The sequence below is a fragment of the Pecten maximus genome, chromosome 12 (genome assembly GCF_902652985.1).
Source record: "Pecten maximus chromosome 12, xPecMax1.1, whole genome shotgun sequence".
Taxonomy (NCBI): Eukaryota; Metazoa; Mollusca; class Bivalvia; order Pectinida; family Pectinidae; genus Pecten; species Pecten maximus.
Window position 1 is genome coordinate 17,963,653 of NC_047026.1, and position 17,678 is coordinate 17,981,330.

The 17,678-nt window shown below is 35.6% G+C and overlaps 1 protein-coding gene across 1 annotated transcript; it reads left to right on the forward strand.

Annotated features, from left to right (window-relative positions):
• Positions 1-1,549: 1,549 nt before the first annotated feature.
• LOC117338895 (filaggrin-2-like) lies at positions 1,550-17,355 on the forward strand. Its single transcript, XM_033900260.1, has 11 exons — positions 1,550-1,692; positions 3,693-3,768; positions 4,196-4,227; positions 5,252-5,350; positions 5,836-5,887; positions 6,083-6,162; positions 11,216-11,262; positions 11,619-11,679; positions 13,842-13,888; positions 14,179-14,248; positions 14,838-17,355. The coding sequence occupies exons 1-11, from the start codon at positions 1,577-1,579 to the stop codon at positions 15,850-15,852; spliced, it is 1,695 nt and encodes a 564-aa protein (XP_033756151.1). The 5' UTR covers positions 1,550-1,576; the 3' UTR covers positions 15,853-17,355.
• The last annotated feature ends 323 nt before the right edge of the window (positions 17,356-17,678 follow it).

Sequence of the window (17,678 nt, forward strand, 5' to 3'; positions counted from 1 at the left end):
ATTTGTCTATATTGGTCTATTTGTCTATATTGGTCTATTTGTAATGGGATGCAGGCGAACAAATTCAAGCCATCTGGCTGTCCATGCAAGAAAACGAATCAAATTATTCCTTTCTTTAGCATTGGCATTTAGCAGCCACAAAATTAAGTTTGAAAACTACTAGGTGCTGACATTGACTCTGATTTGAATTTTGATTTACATGATATCAAACATCTGCAGGAAAACTATGTACTTTATAGTAATCTAAAAAGAATTGGCTGTTACCTCATCAAGACGTGCATTAGCACTGTTTTTTAATGCCCCTCTCATTTCTTTTTTATTTTATTAAATACTGCCCACTACATGGCACTTCGATCTGTAGTAAAAAAAAAAAACACCAGGAAATTAGAGAAGATACAAGAAAAAGCAATCAGATCTATAGAGAATGATTTTACAATTCTTATTGCATACACTTTTTAGAAAGAAATAATCGCTCTTTTCTTCGTGTTCGCCTGAGAAGCATGGCTATGGAAGTTTTTCAGATTTTAAAAGTTGTTAGTCCACAGTATATAGCAGATCTTGTGGATTTTAAAATGACAAATTACGATTTCATGCCAGGCTTCACTAGCTACTCTGACGCAGGTCAAGACAGCTACATGTAGGTATGGCGATAAATCATTTCGTTTCGAGGCGGTCCGAGTGTGAAACAGTCTACCCTGTAGAGGCCGAACCCTTTCCTGTCTCATGAGACAGTTAAATACCAGGGACGATTCGATATGTAGCTACAACATACGATTGAAAGGTATGTATTTGGTAATTGATAGGTTTTATTGCCTCTAAGTGGTAGCTCTTGCTTCAAGTTCCTAGTTTGTTCATAATTGACAACCTAAGTTTTTTTCTTCTTCTTTCTTGTCCTTAATGCTGTTTATTTACTTTTGTGTTGTTATAACTTTTATGCTGCACATTCCTATATTTCTTATTAAATCTTGTGTTAATTTAGATTATGCTATATTAGCTTGTATTCTCCCAATTTATAGTTCTTGTCACATTTGGTAAATATGATAATGTACATTAGACTGGGGTGTCCTCTAAATTGATTTATATGCTGTATGGAATTTTGTTTGCATGATCATTTTATAATCTTTTCGAGCTAGTGCACTATTCATTTTATCTGCGATGCATGCTACAATTGTGAGATTTTGTGTTGTTATTATTAATTTTGAATTGTTATATAGTCGTTAGAATAGCTCTACTAAACTTAAGTTGTATCGTTACAAACACGAGTCTAAATATACACATTCTTGTATGTTTTTTTTTTTTTTATGAAATAAGAATAAACGGACGTCAGGGACGTACATGTACGTCCGTCCCTGCGGACGTATACTTATCTAATTTTCCTTTGAGCTTAACCTTGACAAAGGGTTTAAAGACATTTACTAACATCTACTATATGTTTATCAAGATGTGTACTTGAAATTTTACGTTAAAAAGTTCAGAGCCAGTTTATCCGCAAATACCCCAAATGTCTCTACTCGTACCTTTAAAAAGGCCGTCACATTCAATATTCGAACGCGCCCAAAATTCAAGCTTCAAAAGGATGCGGATTTTACAGCATGTGGTTCGATTGAAAGAAATCACAAGTGTCAAAAACACTGTTTTTTCGTCAACCCGCAGGCTTATAACTTTCCGTCAGAACATGCCTCCTCCTGATAGGTAAATATAAGTTATTTCATGACATTTATTTACAGCTGGGGTCTATAATGTGGACATGTCGCCTTTCGGCGTATTGCATTACGTGATGAAATACATCACTTTGCCAAACACTGTACTGTACAGAACTTGAAACCAACTATAAGGGCACAGCTTGAACACAGGGGGTTATTTGTAATGAGATAAAAAACAGAGTCAAGATCAATATAAGCATATAAACCTGACCCTTTTAATCAATTAGTGAAATGAGAACATAATGTTTATATTTATCTTGACTCTATTAACTATTTTTTTTATTATCTTTTCATCATAACAAAATCATGTGGCTTTTTGGCTAATTTTGCATTCCTTTTGTGAAAACCTTCGTTTAGATTTGACCTTATATTCAGGATATTTTCATAGGGATAATTAGATCCTTATTGGTTACTGGTTAGCTATATATAGCATCAAACTCGTGATTATTTAACCATTGAACTAATAGTACTGTCGTCAGATAGAATGTAATCTGACTGACAGATAAATAAAAAAGGAAGTCCTTGTTATATTTATCACCCAGATTGCATAATGCATTATGCAATCTGTGTTTTAAATATAACCGTGACATAATATCATAATAGAAATGATAGAATGACTGATTAGTGCAACCCTCATTTAGTGTGATTCTGTATTTTTGATGGAAATTCACAAAAAAACTTTAAAACTTGTGTTTAATTACACTTTGTATTTGGCTGAATAAAATATGACATGCATGTATTGGCTTGTAGTTGTTGTGATATAATTGATAATGGTACAGCCTGATTAATCTGAAGATTTCTGGTGTTTTATCGGGCCTTTAAAAAATCTGATATGGGCTGACAAACATCAGAGAGCTCCAGCCAGATATGCCATAGCGAAAGGGGAGGAGGGGGGAGCCAACCCGAACCTCAGGTCATTCCACTCTTTAATCTGACTGAGTTTCAAAACATTTCACGGCCACATTTGTATTGACCGTGGTCAGGTGACCTGGCAAGATCTTGTGTGACGCAGGGTAATCCTCATGCTGAAAATAGTTTCCCTTGGGTAATCATGTAATTCACATTACAAATATGGCTGCAAAATGTTTGAAACTCCAGAGTGTTTTCAATCCACGCAACATTATTGAACAGCTGCAAACAAAGACTGAAGTGGCAACCTTAGGCTGGGTCAGCTTTTCTCCCCCTTTTCACTTTGGCAGCAGTTATGATGTAAGTTGGCCCATATAAGTTTTTTAAAAGGTTGATAAAACATCAGAAACCTTCGGATTACAGCCTGGTATAGAATGAAAGTGTAATAAAGATAATAGAGAAAATGTAAACCTACTTCATTGATTAAAGGAACAATGCATGACCAACAGGTTACTTAAAGAGGCTTACCCGCAGACGGACCGGTAAACGGCACATCTCTGATCACTAAATAAACTTCAGTACACGTTTCTATGTGACAAAATTAGAGGCTTTCCGACTTCATTTCTTGAAAACAATTACAGAATATGTATTTAAAAGACGTTTTAAAACTCAACCTGAAAGGGAAATGTATGGAATATAACGGCAAATCTTCTTTGTAAATCGCCGCTGCCTTTGAAGTTATTATTGTGCGGCACTGTGCACGTGCTTGTTTCTTTGATGTGTCAATCAAATTAGACTCCACTTTATAGCGCGGACTTATTGCGGGTTGCGATTAAATAAATAATATTAAAAAATGAGGTTTTAATATCACTTTTCAGCGTTTTATAAGGAAAATAAAATGAAAAACTCAACAATTCCAACAATCTGTCATGTGTAAAAAATCTTTTTCTATTAGCCAATTTTTCTGATCTCTCTGCGGGCAAGCCTCTTTAATTGATAATCAGCAACTCATGTTTAACCAATATAATCAGTTATGATTTTACAACTGACTCTGAACATGTTGACCATGCATGTACAGTGAGGACACATTAGCGAAGATGTCTAAATTATCAATAAATGTTGATTATTTCCACATTACAGGTGGCTGGATTATTCCAATGTAGGAAAAGTTATTCCAGGAACTAACATTGTTTGCTTCAAAGTACCACTGAAAAATGTATGTAAGAAACATCTGACACCATACACCTTTACTTGAAATGATTAAGATATACAAAGAAGTCACATCATGATGTTTCTTTCTCCTGCTACTACATATACATTAAATATTGTGTATTAAAGATATACATGTCATTGGATTTGTAATTCTCAACAGCTAGACCATAGTAATCCACATTTACATTGATGCTTGACAATTCTCACCCTTGGTCAAAATAATTATATTTAAATTATCTTTAAAAGTAGAGATATGGTATCCCACTACACAAAAAGACAAAACAATTTTGATCTCTCTTATTAGACAGTTAGCTCTAGTGTTCATGCAAGTTTATGTGAAGTTACATTGCCATCTATTAACGGAGCTGGTAACTTTTGTTTGTAACAAATTTGAAAGCTTATTTGAATAATCTTGATTTATTGATTTAAAGGGACTGTTGCGACAGGTTCCACCAGAAATGTGGTAAGTATTAGTGTTTATTTATCCAGTTCTTAAACATGCAGATTTTCTAGGTTTATTTTCTGTTTAATGTAAACTATATACCTTAATTAGGAAATTAATTTGTTTGTGTAACAGTCTGTCACCAGTTATGTCATGAACCCCTCAACCAATTTAGTAATTTATATATACACCACATCAAAAGATTTTCAAATAATTTATATTGACCCATAATTAAGGTCATTGGCTTAGATCAAACTTATAATATATATACACTGTACTAAAATTTTGTATCCCAATGAACCATATGTTTAGTAGCCTAAAAGCTAAAGGTTAATTGGTAAAGGGGCATACAGTCAAACTTTTTTTATCTCATACTCCGAAAACTTGAGGGTCCTAGTGCTAAATTCAAAATACATGTGAAAGTTCAGTTTTGGCAGTAAAGTTCTATATGAATATATACTTTGTTAGCCCTAATACTTAGGATATTCTGGAGTTTTTGCTCACCATCATCAGATGGCAGGCTATTCCAATTGCTCTTCATCCAACGTCTGGTGTCCATCCGTCTTTATATAATTCTTGCTATTTCTTGTAAGGCACTGGATCTATCGTTGTCAAATTTCATAATTATGTAGGTGACGGCTGGTCAGTGTCTTTCCCAGTCAGTTTGTTTTTGTATACCCCTGCTCCCTAGTTGTGCATGTTCAATTTTAGGACTGATCTGAATTCAAGATGGCCGAAAGGCAGCCATTTTAATTTTTGACAGTTGAAGTTTTTTATGGCTATTTCTCAGATAGACCAGTCTTACAGAGATCCAAGGTAATTCGGTCGAGAGTGCCAAGATCTCTCTAGGATCATTTGTTTCATGATCCCACTGACTGTAAAATAACTGCATATATTTAAATTTGTATATACTGGTTTCTTATGGACATGAAAAAATAAAATATACATCAAAGAAGCCTAAACATTAAACTTCATTATTTTTTAAACAGTTGCTTCAAAAGCGGACTGGTTACTGATATCATATATTATAAATGTTTTTTGACAGGTTCACACCCAAAAATTTGATAGACAACATGGAGAAGGAATGCCATAAACTTGTAATGGTCATAGATCTCACTTTCACCACAAAATACTATTTAAAGATGTAAGTATTGTCAAATCATGATTAGAGTGAAATGCAGCACACACACTCTCTTAGCAAAAGAAGTTACCAATTACATTGTAAAGGGATTTGAAATATCCAATTTGTCTAATTACAAAATCAGTGAATCTGTAACTGTCGATTCTGGTATGGCATGGTCTTTTGAAGCATGGTAAAATGAACCGAGGTCAAAATACCATAATGGTAGTGAAGCCACCTTATAAGTTGTTTTTAATTAACTTTTCTTTACACAATTTTTTATCAATTAGCTTAGTTATTGTTCTACATTGTACATCTGATAAAACAAGAATTTAGGTTGGGGCAGTGCGCTGATCACCTTACCATGGCCAAAGCATTTGGTGAAAAAAAGTGAATTAGTAAGAAAATAGTGAAATGCTTCACTTTACCATGGCTATGTTAAAGTGAAGCGCCCTGCCCCACCCTAAATTTCCTGACCCCAAACATTTTTTGTGTGTTATTGTGTTTAGAGGAATGAAAAAAGGTAATCTAAAAAAAGATTTGATGAAAAAAAGTGAATTAGTAAGACAATAGTGAAATGCTTCACTTTACCATGGGCTTCACTTTACCATACTACACCAGCACTGAAAGAACAGTTTGAGCTTCTAAAAGTCCATTTTATTCCTCATTGTTAAAATACTTTACTAATTAACACAAAGATCACCACTCTCCTAAATCATTGCTGAGTTGGAATTTATATAAATTTCTTATTTGCAGGAATTCACTAAAAATGGAGTTGAACACCTGAAAGTGTTTACAGAGGGCCATGTGATACCTAGTGATGATATAGTACACAGGTCAGTAATTAACTAGAGTACTGGATAGTTCACAGGTCAGTAGTTAACTAGAGTACTGGATAGTTCACAGGTCAGTAGTTAACTAGAGTAGTGGATAGTTCACAGGTCAGTAGTTAACTAGAGTAGTGGATAGTACACAGGTCAGTAGTTAACTAGAGTACTGGATAGTACACAGGTCAGTAGTTAACTAGAGTACTGGATAGTACACAGGTCAGTAGTTAACTAGAGTACTGGATAGTACACAGGTCAGTAGTTAACTAGAGTACTGGATAGTTCACAGGTCAGTAGTTAACTAGAGTACTGGATAGTTCACAGGTCAGTAGTTAACTATATAGTACTGGATAGTACACAGGTCAGTAGTTAACTAGAGTACTGGATAGTACACAGGTCAGTAGTTAACTATATAGTACTGGATAGTACACAGGTCAGTAGTTAACTAGAGTACTGGATAGTTATCAGGTCAGTAGTTAACTATATAGTACTGGATAGTTCACAGGTCAGTATTTAACAAGAGTACTGGATAGTACACAGGTCAGTAGTTAACTAGAGTACTGGATAGTACACAGGTCAGTAGTTAACTAGAGAACTGGATAGTACACAGGTCAGTAGTTAACTACAGTACTGGATAGTACACAGGTCAGTAGTTAACTACAGTACTGGATAGTTAACAAGAGTACTGGATAGTACACAGGTCAGTAGTTAACTAGAGTACTGGATAGTACACAGGTCAGTAGTTAACTATATAGTACTGGATAGTACACAGGTCAGTAGTTAACTAGAGTACTGGATAGTACACAGGTCAGTAGTTAACTAGAGTACTGGATAGTACACAGGTCAATAGTTAACTAGAGTACTGGATAGTACACAGGTCAGTAGTTAACTATATAGTACTGGATAGTTCACAGGTCAGTAGTTAACTAGAGTACTGGATAGTACACAGGTCAGTAGTTAACTAGAGTACTGGATAGTACACAGGTCAGTAGTTAGCTAGAGTACTGGATAGTACACAGGTCATTAGTTAACTAGAGTACTGGATAGTTCACAGGTCAGTAGTTAACTAGAGTTCTGGATAGTACACAGGTCAGTAGTTAACTAGAGTACTGGATAGTACACAGGTCAGTAGTTAACTAGAGTACTGGATAGTACACAGGTCAGTGGTTAACTAGAGTACTGGATGTTCATGTTAGTGAAATGACAATTTCACATGATGTGTTTCCATGGTATTGTAATGACACTATCGTATGATGTACCAGTATGTTCATGGTATTGTAATGACACTATCATATGATGTACCAGTATGTTCATGGTATTGTATTGACACTATCGTATGATGTACCAGTATGTTCATGGTATTGTAATGACACTATCGTATGATGTACCAGTATGTTCATGGTATTGTAATGACACTATCATATGATGTACCAGTATGTTCATGGTATTGTATTGACACTATCGTATGATGTACCAGTATGTTCATGGTATTGTAATGACACTATCGTATGATGTACCAGTATGTTCATGGTATTGTAATGACACTATCGTATGATGTACCAGTATGTTCATGGTATTGTAATGACACTATCGTATGATGTACCAGTATGTTCATGGTATTGTAATGACACTATCGTATGATGTACCAGTATGTTCATGGTATTGTAATGACACTATCGTATGATGTACCAGTATGTTCATGGTATTGTAATGACACTATCGTATAATGTACCAGTATGTTCATGGTATTGTAATGACACTATCGTATAATGTACCAGTATGTTCATGGTATTGTATTTTCACTATTGTGATTTGTGTTCATGGTATTGTAATGACATCATCACTTGATATATGACTTAATCATGGTAGTGTAAGGGGAATATCACATTATGTATTTATTGCCACATGAAACTGTAATGACATAGCCTTTAAAGAATGTTGAGGTGTATTAATATAGCCTCTTTTTAGCCCACCATCATCAGATGGTGGGCTATTCAAATCGCCCTGCGTCCGTGGTCCGTCGTCCGTCCGTCCGTCCCTCCCTCCGTCCGTAAACAATTCTTGTTATCGCTATTTCTCAGAAAGTACAGAAGGGATCTTTCTCAAATTTCATATATAGGTTCCCCTTGGTGCCTAGTTATGCATATTGCATTTTGAGACCTATCGGAAAACAACATGGCCGACAGGCAGCCATCTTGGATTTTGACAATTGAAGTTTGTTATCGCTATTTCTCAGAAAATAATGAAGGGATCTTTCTGAAATTTCATATGTAGACTCCCCTTGGTGCCTAGTTATGCATATTGCATTTTGAGACCAATCGGAAAACAACATGGCCGACAGGCAGCCATCTTGGATTTTGACAATTGAAGATTGTTATCGCTATTTCTCAGATAGTACTGAAGGGATCTTTCTCAAATTTCTTATATAGGTTCCCCTTGGTGCCTAGTTATGCATATTGCATTTTGTGACCAATCGTAAAACAACATGGCCGACAGGCAGCCATCTTGGATTTTGACAATTGAAGTTTGTTATCACTATTTCTCAAAAACTAATAAAGGGATCTTTCTGAAATTTCATATGTAGGTTCCTCTTGGTGCCTAGTTATGCATATTGCATTTTGAGACCAATCGGAATACAACATGGCCGACAGGCAGCCATCTTGGATTTTGACAATTGAAGTTTGTTATCGCTATTTCTGAAAAAGTACTGAAGGGATCTTTCTCAAATTTCATATATAGGTTCCCCTTGGTGCCTAGTTATGCATATTGCATTTTGAGACCAATCGGAATACAACATGGCCGACAGGCAGCCATCTTGGATTTTGACAATTGAAGATTGTTATAGCTATTTCTCAGAAAATAATAAAGGGATCTTTCTCAAATATCATATGTAGGCTCCCCTTGGTGCCTAGTTATGCATATTGCATTTTGAGACTAATCGGAAAACAACATGGCCGACAGGCAGCCATCTTAGATTTTGACAATTGTAACTTGTTATCGCTATTTCTCAGAAAATAGTGAAGGGATCTTTCTGAAATTTCATATGTAGGTTCCCCTCAGTGCCTAGTTATGCATATTGCATTTCGAGACTAATCGGAAAACAACATGGCCGACAGGCAGCCATTTTGGATTTTGACAATTGAAGTTTGTTATCGCTATTTCTCAGAAAGTACTGAAGGGATCTTTCTCAAATTTCATATGTAGGTTCCCCTCGGTGCCTAGTTATGCATATTGCATTTTGAGATCAATCGGAAAACAACATGGCCGACAGGCAGCCATCTTAGATTTTGACAATTGAAACTTGTTATCGCTATTTCTAAGAAAGTGCTTAAGAAATCTTTCTCCAATTTCATATGTAGGTTCCCCTCAGTGCCTAGTTATGCATATTGCATTTTGAGACTAATCGGATAAACAACATGGCCGACAGGCAGCCATCTTGGATTTTGACAATTGAAGATTGTTATCGCTATTTCTCAGATAGTACTGAAGGGATCTTTCTCAAATTTCTTATATAGGTTCCCCTTGGTGCCTAGTTATGCATATTGCATTTTGTGACCAATCGTAAAACAACATGGCCGACAGGCAGCCATCTTGGATTTTGACAATTGAAGTTTGTTATCACTATTTCTCAAAAACTAATAAAGGGATCTTTCTGAAATTTCATATGTAGGTTCCTCTTGGTGCCTAGTTATGCATATTGCATTTTGAGACCAATCGGAATACAACATGGCCGACAGGCAGCCATCTTGGATTTTGACAATTGAAGTTTGTTATCGCTATTTCTGAAAAAGTACTGAAGGGATCTTTCTCAAATTTCATATATAGGTTCCCCTTGGTGCCTAGTTATGCATATTGCATTTTGAGACCAATCGGAATACAACATGGCCGACAGGCAGCCATCTTGGATTTTGACAATTGAAGATTGTTATAGCTATTTCTCAGAAAATAATAAAGGGATCTTTCTCAAATATCATATGTAGGCTCCCCTTGGTGCCTAGTTATGCATATTGCATTTTGAGACTAATCGGAAAACAACATGGCCGACAGGCAGCCATCTTAGATTTTGACAATTGTAACTTGTTATCGCTATTTCTCAGAAAATAGTGAAGGGATCTTTCTGAAATTTCATATGTAGGTTCCCCTCAGTGCCTAGTTATGCATATTGCATTTCGAGACTAATCGGAAAACAACATGGCCGACAGGCAGCCATTTTGGATTTTGACAATTGAAGTTTGTTATCGCTATTTCTCAGAAAGTACTGAAGGGATCTTTCTCAAATTTCATATGTAGGTTCCCCTCGGTGCCTAGTTATGCATATTGCATTTTGAGATCAATCGGAAAACAACATGGCCGACAGGCAGCCATCTTAGATTTTGACAATTGAAACTTGTTATCGCTATTTCTAAGAAAGTGCTTAAGAAATCTTTCTCCAATTTCATATGTAGGTTCCCCTCAGTGCCTAGTTATGCATATTGCATTTTGAGACTAATCGGATAAACAACATGGCCGACAGGCAGCCATCTTGGATTTTGACAATTGAAGTTTGTTATCGCTATTTCTCAGAAAATAATGAAGGGATATTTGTAAAATTTCATATGTAGGTTCCCCTCGGCACCTAGTTATGCATATTGCATCTTGGGACCAATAGGAAAACAACATGGCCGACAGGCAGTCATCTTGGATTTTGACAATTGAAGTTTGTTATCGCTATTTGTCAGAAATTGCTGAAAGGATCTTTCTTAAATTTCATTTGTAGGTTGCCCTCTGTGCCTAGTTATGCATATTGGATTTTGAGACCAGTCAGAAAACAACCTGGCCGACAGGCAGCTGTTATCGCCAAATCTTAAATTTTATATATAGGTTCCCCTTGTTTGAAAAGTACTAGAGGGCTGTTTCTGAAATTACACAGATAAGTAAGACTTAGAGGAAGGGAAAAGTAGAGAAAAGATCAATCTGACATGGAACCTATAAAGACCATTCAATGGTGGGCGCCAAGATCCCTCTGGGATCTCTTGTTAAATTCTATGACAGTAAAGATAACATGTTTTCTTTTATATTGTAGATTCTTTGATGCTGTTGAAACAAAAACTAAAGCTACATCTGAGAAAGGTAACAATTAATTGTCTCATTCTCCATAGACATATTGGCACAAGTTGACGCCAAATGACAATAAAAAGTGTCTGTTAAACAATAACGATGTCTAGTATTTATATAATATGTTGCTAATCTGCAGTTAAATGATAAAGTACATTTTAATCTCTGTTCTAATGATTTTTATCATTATTTTATTATCTTAAGCACATCATTCTCAGCACATGGTGTTAACGTTGCCTGAAATTTCAATGTGTTTGATATGTACTTGGGCATGTATTGTTTTGAAATAGAGAAAGTCAGTTTGAAACTTAGGAAAATAGCAAATGCACTTCAATTTACACAAGATACAAACAAATGAGGAACTGTTTCAGTTGATGTGATAGGAGTACATTGTACCCATGGAATCAACAGAACTGGCTACATGGTTTGCAGGTGAGAAACATCTTAATATACAACAGGACCAGCTACATAGGGGGTAGCTGTACAATGTACTGTATTTCATCCCTTTAGCATCAAATTTACTGTGAATTTTGCAATTTCTTATCGTCACTTCTTTTGCAGTACAACGGTACATGAATTAATATTACATTTATGGTTCGCTGTCATGGGTAATTTACTGTAGGTGTGTATAACAAGGATATTCAAAACTCGGCAGGTTAAATTTGACCTGATACATATTAAAGATAATTCAGACACTTTTAGTTCTCCCATGGTAGTCAATTCATAGACAATATGAGCACCCTCACCAACACTTGATATACAGTATCTTGGTGTGAATTTTGACTAGACATTTTTAGCCCACCATCATCAGATGGTGGGGTATTCAAATCACCCTGCGTCCGTAGTCCTTCGTCCGACGTACGTCCGTAAACAATTCTTGTTATCGCTATTTCTCAGAAAGTGCTTAAGGGATCTTTCTCAAATTTCATATGTAGGTTCCCCGTGGTGCCTAGTTATGCATATTGCATTTTGAAACCAATCAGAAAAAAACATGGCCGACAGGCAGCCATCTTGGATTTTGATAATTGAAGTTTGTTATCGCTATTTCTCAGAAGGTACTGATGGGATCTTTCTGAAATTTCATATGTAGGTTCCCCTTGGTGCCTAGTTATGCATACCGTATTTGACCTAATAAGGGCGCCCCTACCTTTTTTCAAGGAAATAAATCTTTGACTGAGTGTCAAAATGGTGTTCAAAAGTAATAATTCATGTGAAATATTTTGCTACTTTATGTGTTCAATTTTCTTCAGCAAATTAAGTAACTGGAACACATGTTTTCGCCACATTTTGTGTATTCCTACAGGCTACAGATGACATGTCAGTGCAAAGAGCACCCAAAACTAAACACACATACAAATAATAACTTACCATCTTTATTTGAAGATAAAGTAGACTTCATTCTTGTTGATAAATAACTTTTGTTCAGAACAGAAAGCTAGTAAAAGACATTGTAAATCAATTATTAGGTCAAAGAAAACGATGTCTAATATGATCTGGGAAATCACCTGTTTCTATAAATAGAACACAAAAGAGTTCCATTTGAACATAAATGGTGGAACACACGTTCTCTGGTCTAAAGATCAGCTGGCATGGTTTACAAGTTTACAGGAGTATTCAAGTGATGTTTAAGCTTAATATATGATAATGAATAGATATCTTCATCTGGAATATTTTTATGACTGAATATTTTACCGTTTCCACAACCTTGGGTATTCTGCTATAAGGTATAGTCTGTTTCATAAAACTTCAGAATAACTAATCTTAATAAGGGCGCCCCCACTGTCAATTACCCGCGCCCTGCGCCCTTATTAGGTCAAATACGGTATTTCATTTTGGGACCAATCGGAAAACAACATGGCCGACAGGCAGCCATCATGGATTTTGACAATTGAAGTTTGTTATCGCTATTTCTTAGAAAGTACTGACGGGATCTTTCTGAAATTTCATATGTATAGGTTCCCCTTGATCCCAAGTTGTGCATAGTGCATTTTGGGATTTACCAGAAAACAACCTGGCCGACTGGCAGCCATCTTGGATTTTGATCATTAAAGTTTGTTATCGCTATTTCTCAGAAAGTACTGAAGGGATCTTTCTAAAATTTCATATGTAGGTTCCCCTTGGTCCCTCTTATTGCATTTTGGGACCAATCTGAAAACAACATGGCCAACAGACAGCCATTATCGCTAAATCTCAGATTTCATTTATAGGTTCCCCTTGTTTGAAAAGTACCATTGTTTATTAGGTAATGTGAAAAAATTGCCCTGCAATCATTGTGCAGTAAACACCTCTATACATCTGTGTGTTTATGTAAATATTCGCTGGGTATTTATTTAAGTGCTATGTTTAAGGGCCGAAAATATTAACAACAATACAGTAGATTTTAGTGAAAAGACATTGATCTGATTATAAACTCGTACACTTCATACCTCAGTGTACATAGGCTTCACAGGTCAGTGAGGTCATTAATGATGAAGTGGTCACTGTAATATCACACATAAAATTCTGGTTGTGATATACCAAAATTTATTTTTGTACATATAACTAACACAAATTAGTTCATAATTACTACATGTATTCATTTTAAATATTCACAGGTACATGATAGAACGTCTAGCCTTTAAGCCAGAAGAAGCCATACAAGGTATGTCCTGTGAATTAAATTTGTGAAAAGGTGATAAAGTAAGAATAGAATTTACAGCGGAAATACGGATGTCAATGTTTATCATTATATGTTGTTCTACGGATGTGGATATGACCATTGTACACTGCTGTAAATTGATAATCAATTAGTAATGAGTGCCATCATATACATGTAAATCAATTAATAAGGAAATATAATAAAATATTTGTGCAAATCATTCAAACTGTTCCTCATTGTCATACAAACTTAAATAATCCTTAATATTTTATGTATTGTTTTCATTTTTTCAGCGTTCAATGCTGCCAGAGGTCACGACATCGAGCGGGAGAATTATCTTGATGATCTACGCACCAAAACTTTGTAGGTTATTTATAGTTTGTACAGTTAAAACACCTGCCATAGCTTCTGTATGAAATACTTGTGTATAAAAATCTGTCTCTTCAACATGTCTAGACTTTATTTAGTAAATACGGTAACTTATGTATATAGTCCTTTTTCTCTACAGATGTGGTAAAACCTGTCCATCTCTATCCTTCAGTTACCTCTACATACATTGGTAATTCTATAGATGCCACATTGACCTAAGAAATACCTGTCTATAAAATATACCCCTGAAACAACTGTACATATACCTGTCTAATACTACTGCGCAGTTAAGAAAAATCTATACGTACAACTTGTACCATATTTATTCTCAAGTGAGCCCATTCCTCTAAGTGAAAAAAAAAAACAATGCTGAAGTTTGAGAATTAAATAGTTTGTTTTTGGACCACATTTTGGTAACTATTTTGGGATTGAATATTTTGTAAAATTTTAGAAATGGCTTATTTGTGGACGGGGCTTATTTGTTGTGGATAGATATGGTAAGTACTTCATGAGTTAATGGTCAGTCATACATTGTAATAAGTAAGGTAAATATTGAATAAGTTTTTCATTGTTTTGTTTTCAGCTTGGAAGGTTACCAGAATGAAGGAAGACACAGGCTTGAACAAAAGAAACCTAATTCCAGATTTGGTTCACATAAACGGCAAGACAGAAAACATAGATCAGAACGTTCCGTTAGTCAGGGTAAGGACAACAGTTACCATGACCAGCATCCCAGTAGTCGGGACACAGACCTCCACTCTGGTGGTTACCATGACAGCACCAGGTATGAGCCTTCCATGGAAGATAGATATCCTTACGGTGAATATACATATGAGATCGAAGAAGGACAGAGAGACATGGAAAGTGAGCTCGATTATAGAGATCGTTCAAACCATTCAGATCATCACTATTACCATGATAAATACAGAGGCCGGAATGATGGTGACAATGATCAACATTGGAGACATAGAGGTGGTAGTCAGGAAAATTCATTTTGGGGTCATGGTTATAGAGGTCAGGGTTATGATTATAGAGGTCAAGGTCATGAACATAGAGGTCAAGGTCGTGAACATAGAGGTCAAGGTCGTGAACATAGAGGTCAAGGTCGTGAACATAGAGGTCAAGGTCATGAACATAGAGGTCAGGGCCAAGGCTATGGTGGTCAAGGTCATGACTTTAGAGGTCAGGGTCAAGGCTATGGAGGTCAGCACTATATAAATCAGGGCTATAGAGAACAGGGTAAAGGCTTTGAAAGACAAGGTCAAAACTCCAGGGGTCAAGATTATGACAGGTCATGGAGAGAAGACAGGAGGATGTCACCCGAAGGCGACTGGAAACACTCACGAAGTGGACAACACAATCACCAGCAGTACAATTCGTACAACTCCAGGGAATACAAGAGTTCCAACAGACGTCAAAGTCATGAAAAGTCTGACATACCTCAGAGTCATGAAAGGTCTAACAGACTTCAAAGTGATAAGTATGGACAGCGTGAGCAAACGAGAGATGTGAAGAGAAGAAACAGTCAACAGGACAGACACACTGACCATCCTGATACTGCCACACCACAAAACAGCGGACACAATAGCGAGTTATGACAGAAGACAAAAGCTAATGGTACTAGTAGTAATTAAAGTGTTCTTTTTTATTGTTGTTCCTTGTCGAAGGGAAAGTGTGCTTATGGTATGGCAAAGCATCCAGCATCCAGCATCTGCCTATCAACTTTGACTACTTCTGATTGATGTCAATAAATTGTAATCCCCTTTTAGGCAGAGGGACTAAACCCTATAGGGAACATACACACAATTCTTCAAAATCTAATTAGACGAGATAATTTAAATCTTATTTATTATGAAGGATCCATAGACTAAGGGGATTAAAGATTTGTATAAAGCAAATGTGTAGAATAGTTGGGCATGATGGTTGATCAATAAGGAAAGAGGTTAACATTATTAGAATCTTTTATATTAGTGAACAGATTTGGTTTTAATGTGTTACAATGTATCATAAAGATCCATGTGGGTTTAGAAAGGAAATGAGAGTAAAATTCTTCAATATGTATCAGTTTTTTAATCTGAATTCATCTTGAGAATACTTTATGGGCAAAGAGGCTCAAACATTGTTTAGAGCTTTATTCACAAGGGTAGATAATGAAAAAAACAGCTGTAAATATTCAGAAAGTCCTATTGTAACCTAGTATTCTGTACAGCCTCCTTGGATCAGAGAAGAGGCTGGTGGGCAACATGCACATGTACTATGAGGGCATTATGATAGAATTATAACAATTTTTTTAAGGTCACCTGACCCAGTGTCTGGCACCTGGTGTATATCTGTCAACTTTTTTATGAAAATGCTACTAGTTTGGGTGAAGGGGAACCAAAATTGTATAAAAATTGGATTTGGCCCCTTCAGGGACCCCAGGGACAAGGCTCAATAGAAGAAATTTTGAAAATTTGTTAAATCCTTCTTTTTCTGTAGGAATGAAAGGATTAGGTCTGGAGAATCCTTGAGTGAAGGGGGTCTGGAGCATTATTGGGCAAAGGAGATCCAATGTAGAAATGGAGGGTGTCGCTCAGACATTTAGACCGGGTTTGAAATTCATGTTACTTCCCTCACTGATCTGCCAGTACAATTCCTAAGTGGTGTATTTAAAGACTCTTCTCTCTAAAGAAAAAAAAATGTTTTTTTCCAACCCTAATTTCAAATTGAAATTATTCCATGTGAATGATTTTTTAATCCATTTTAGTTTTGAAGCACACAGGTTTTATATTAATTAATTATTAATATTATCATTATTAATATTAATTAGTGGAGATTTTGTGGAGAAGGCTAAACATTTGTATTCAAAATATGTTATATTCACAAATACCACATATGTGTTAGATTAATTAATTTTTAGTACAATGTACATTGTAATTGAGTAAGCAGGTGTATCTAAAGGAACAGCATATCTGCAGAGACATATATGCAGAAGTCTGATATGTAAAAATTACACCTACTTCAAATTGTCTTTCTAAGTTTTTATGGTGATACTTTTACGGTAAGTCCTTGTTTCAGAGGAGTACATATGTTTTTAATAAAAATGATAATTTTTCATGTTTGTGGCGTCTTATATTGTTAATGCAAAAATAATCATTTTTGTGGCGTCTTATATTGTTAATACAAAAATAATCAAAAGGTATTTGCCAGTACATGTATATCATATGTACATTATGGTAGTGGTGGAAAATCGCTTCCACATTTCAAAAAAAAAAATACTCCACAGCATTTACAGCACACACAATATATTTAATACTTTGAATGTTCAAAATATTGCATAAACTAGAAAACTAGACAAATGTGAATTTTACTTTTAAATATGCTGAATAACTAAAACAATGTACCAAATAACTTGTTTCATTATTTTGAGACTTCAATGAGGCCT

Bases quoted from the DNA above. Each gene is read 5' to 3' on its own strand.
- LOC117338895 (XM_033900260.1), top strand. From the start codon at position 1,577: ATGCGGATTTTACAGCATGTGGTTCGATTGAAAGAAATCACAAGTGTC. The intron at 6,163-11,215 runs GTCAGTAATTAA...TTTATATTGTAG, and splicing joins AGTGATGATATAGTACACAG to ATTCTTTGATGCTGTTGAAA. The intron at 11,263-11,618 runs GTAACAATTAAT...GAACTGTTTCAG, and splicing joins TAAAGCTACATCTGAGAAAG to TTGATGTGATAGGAGTACAT.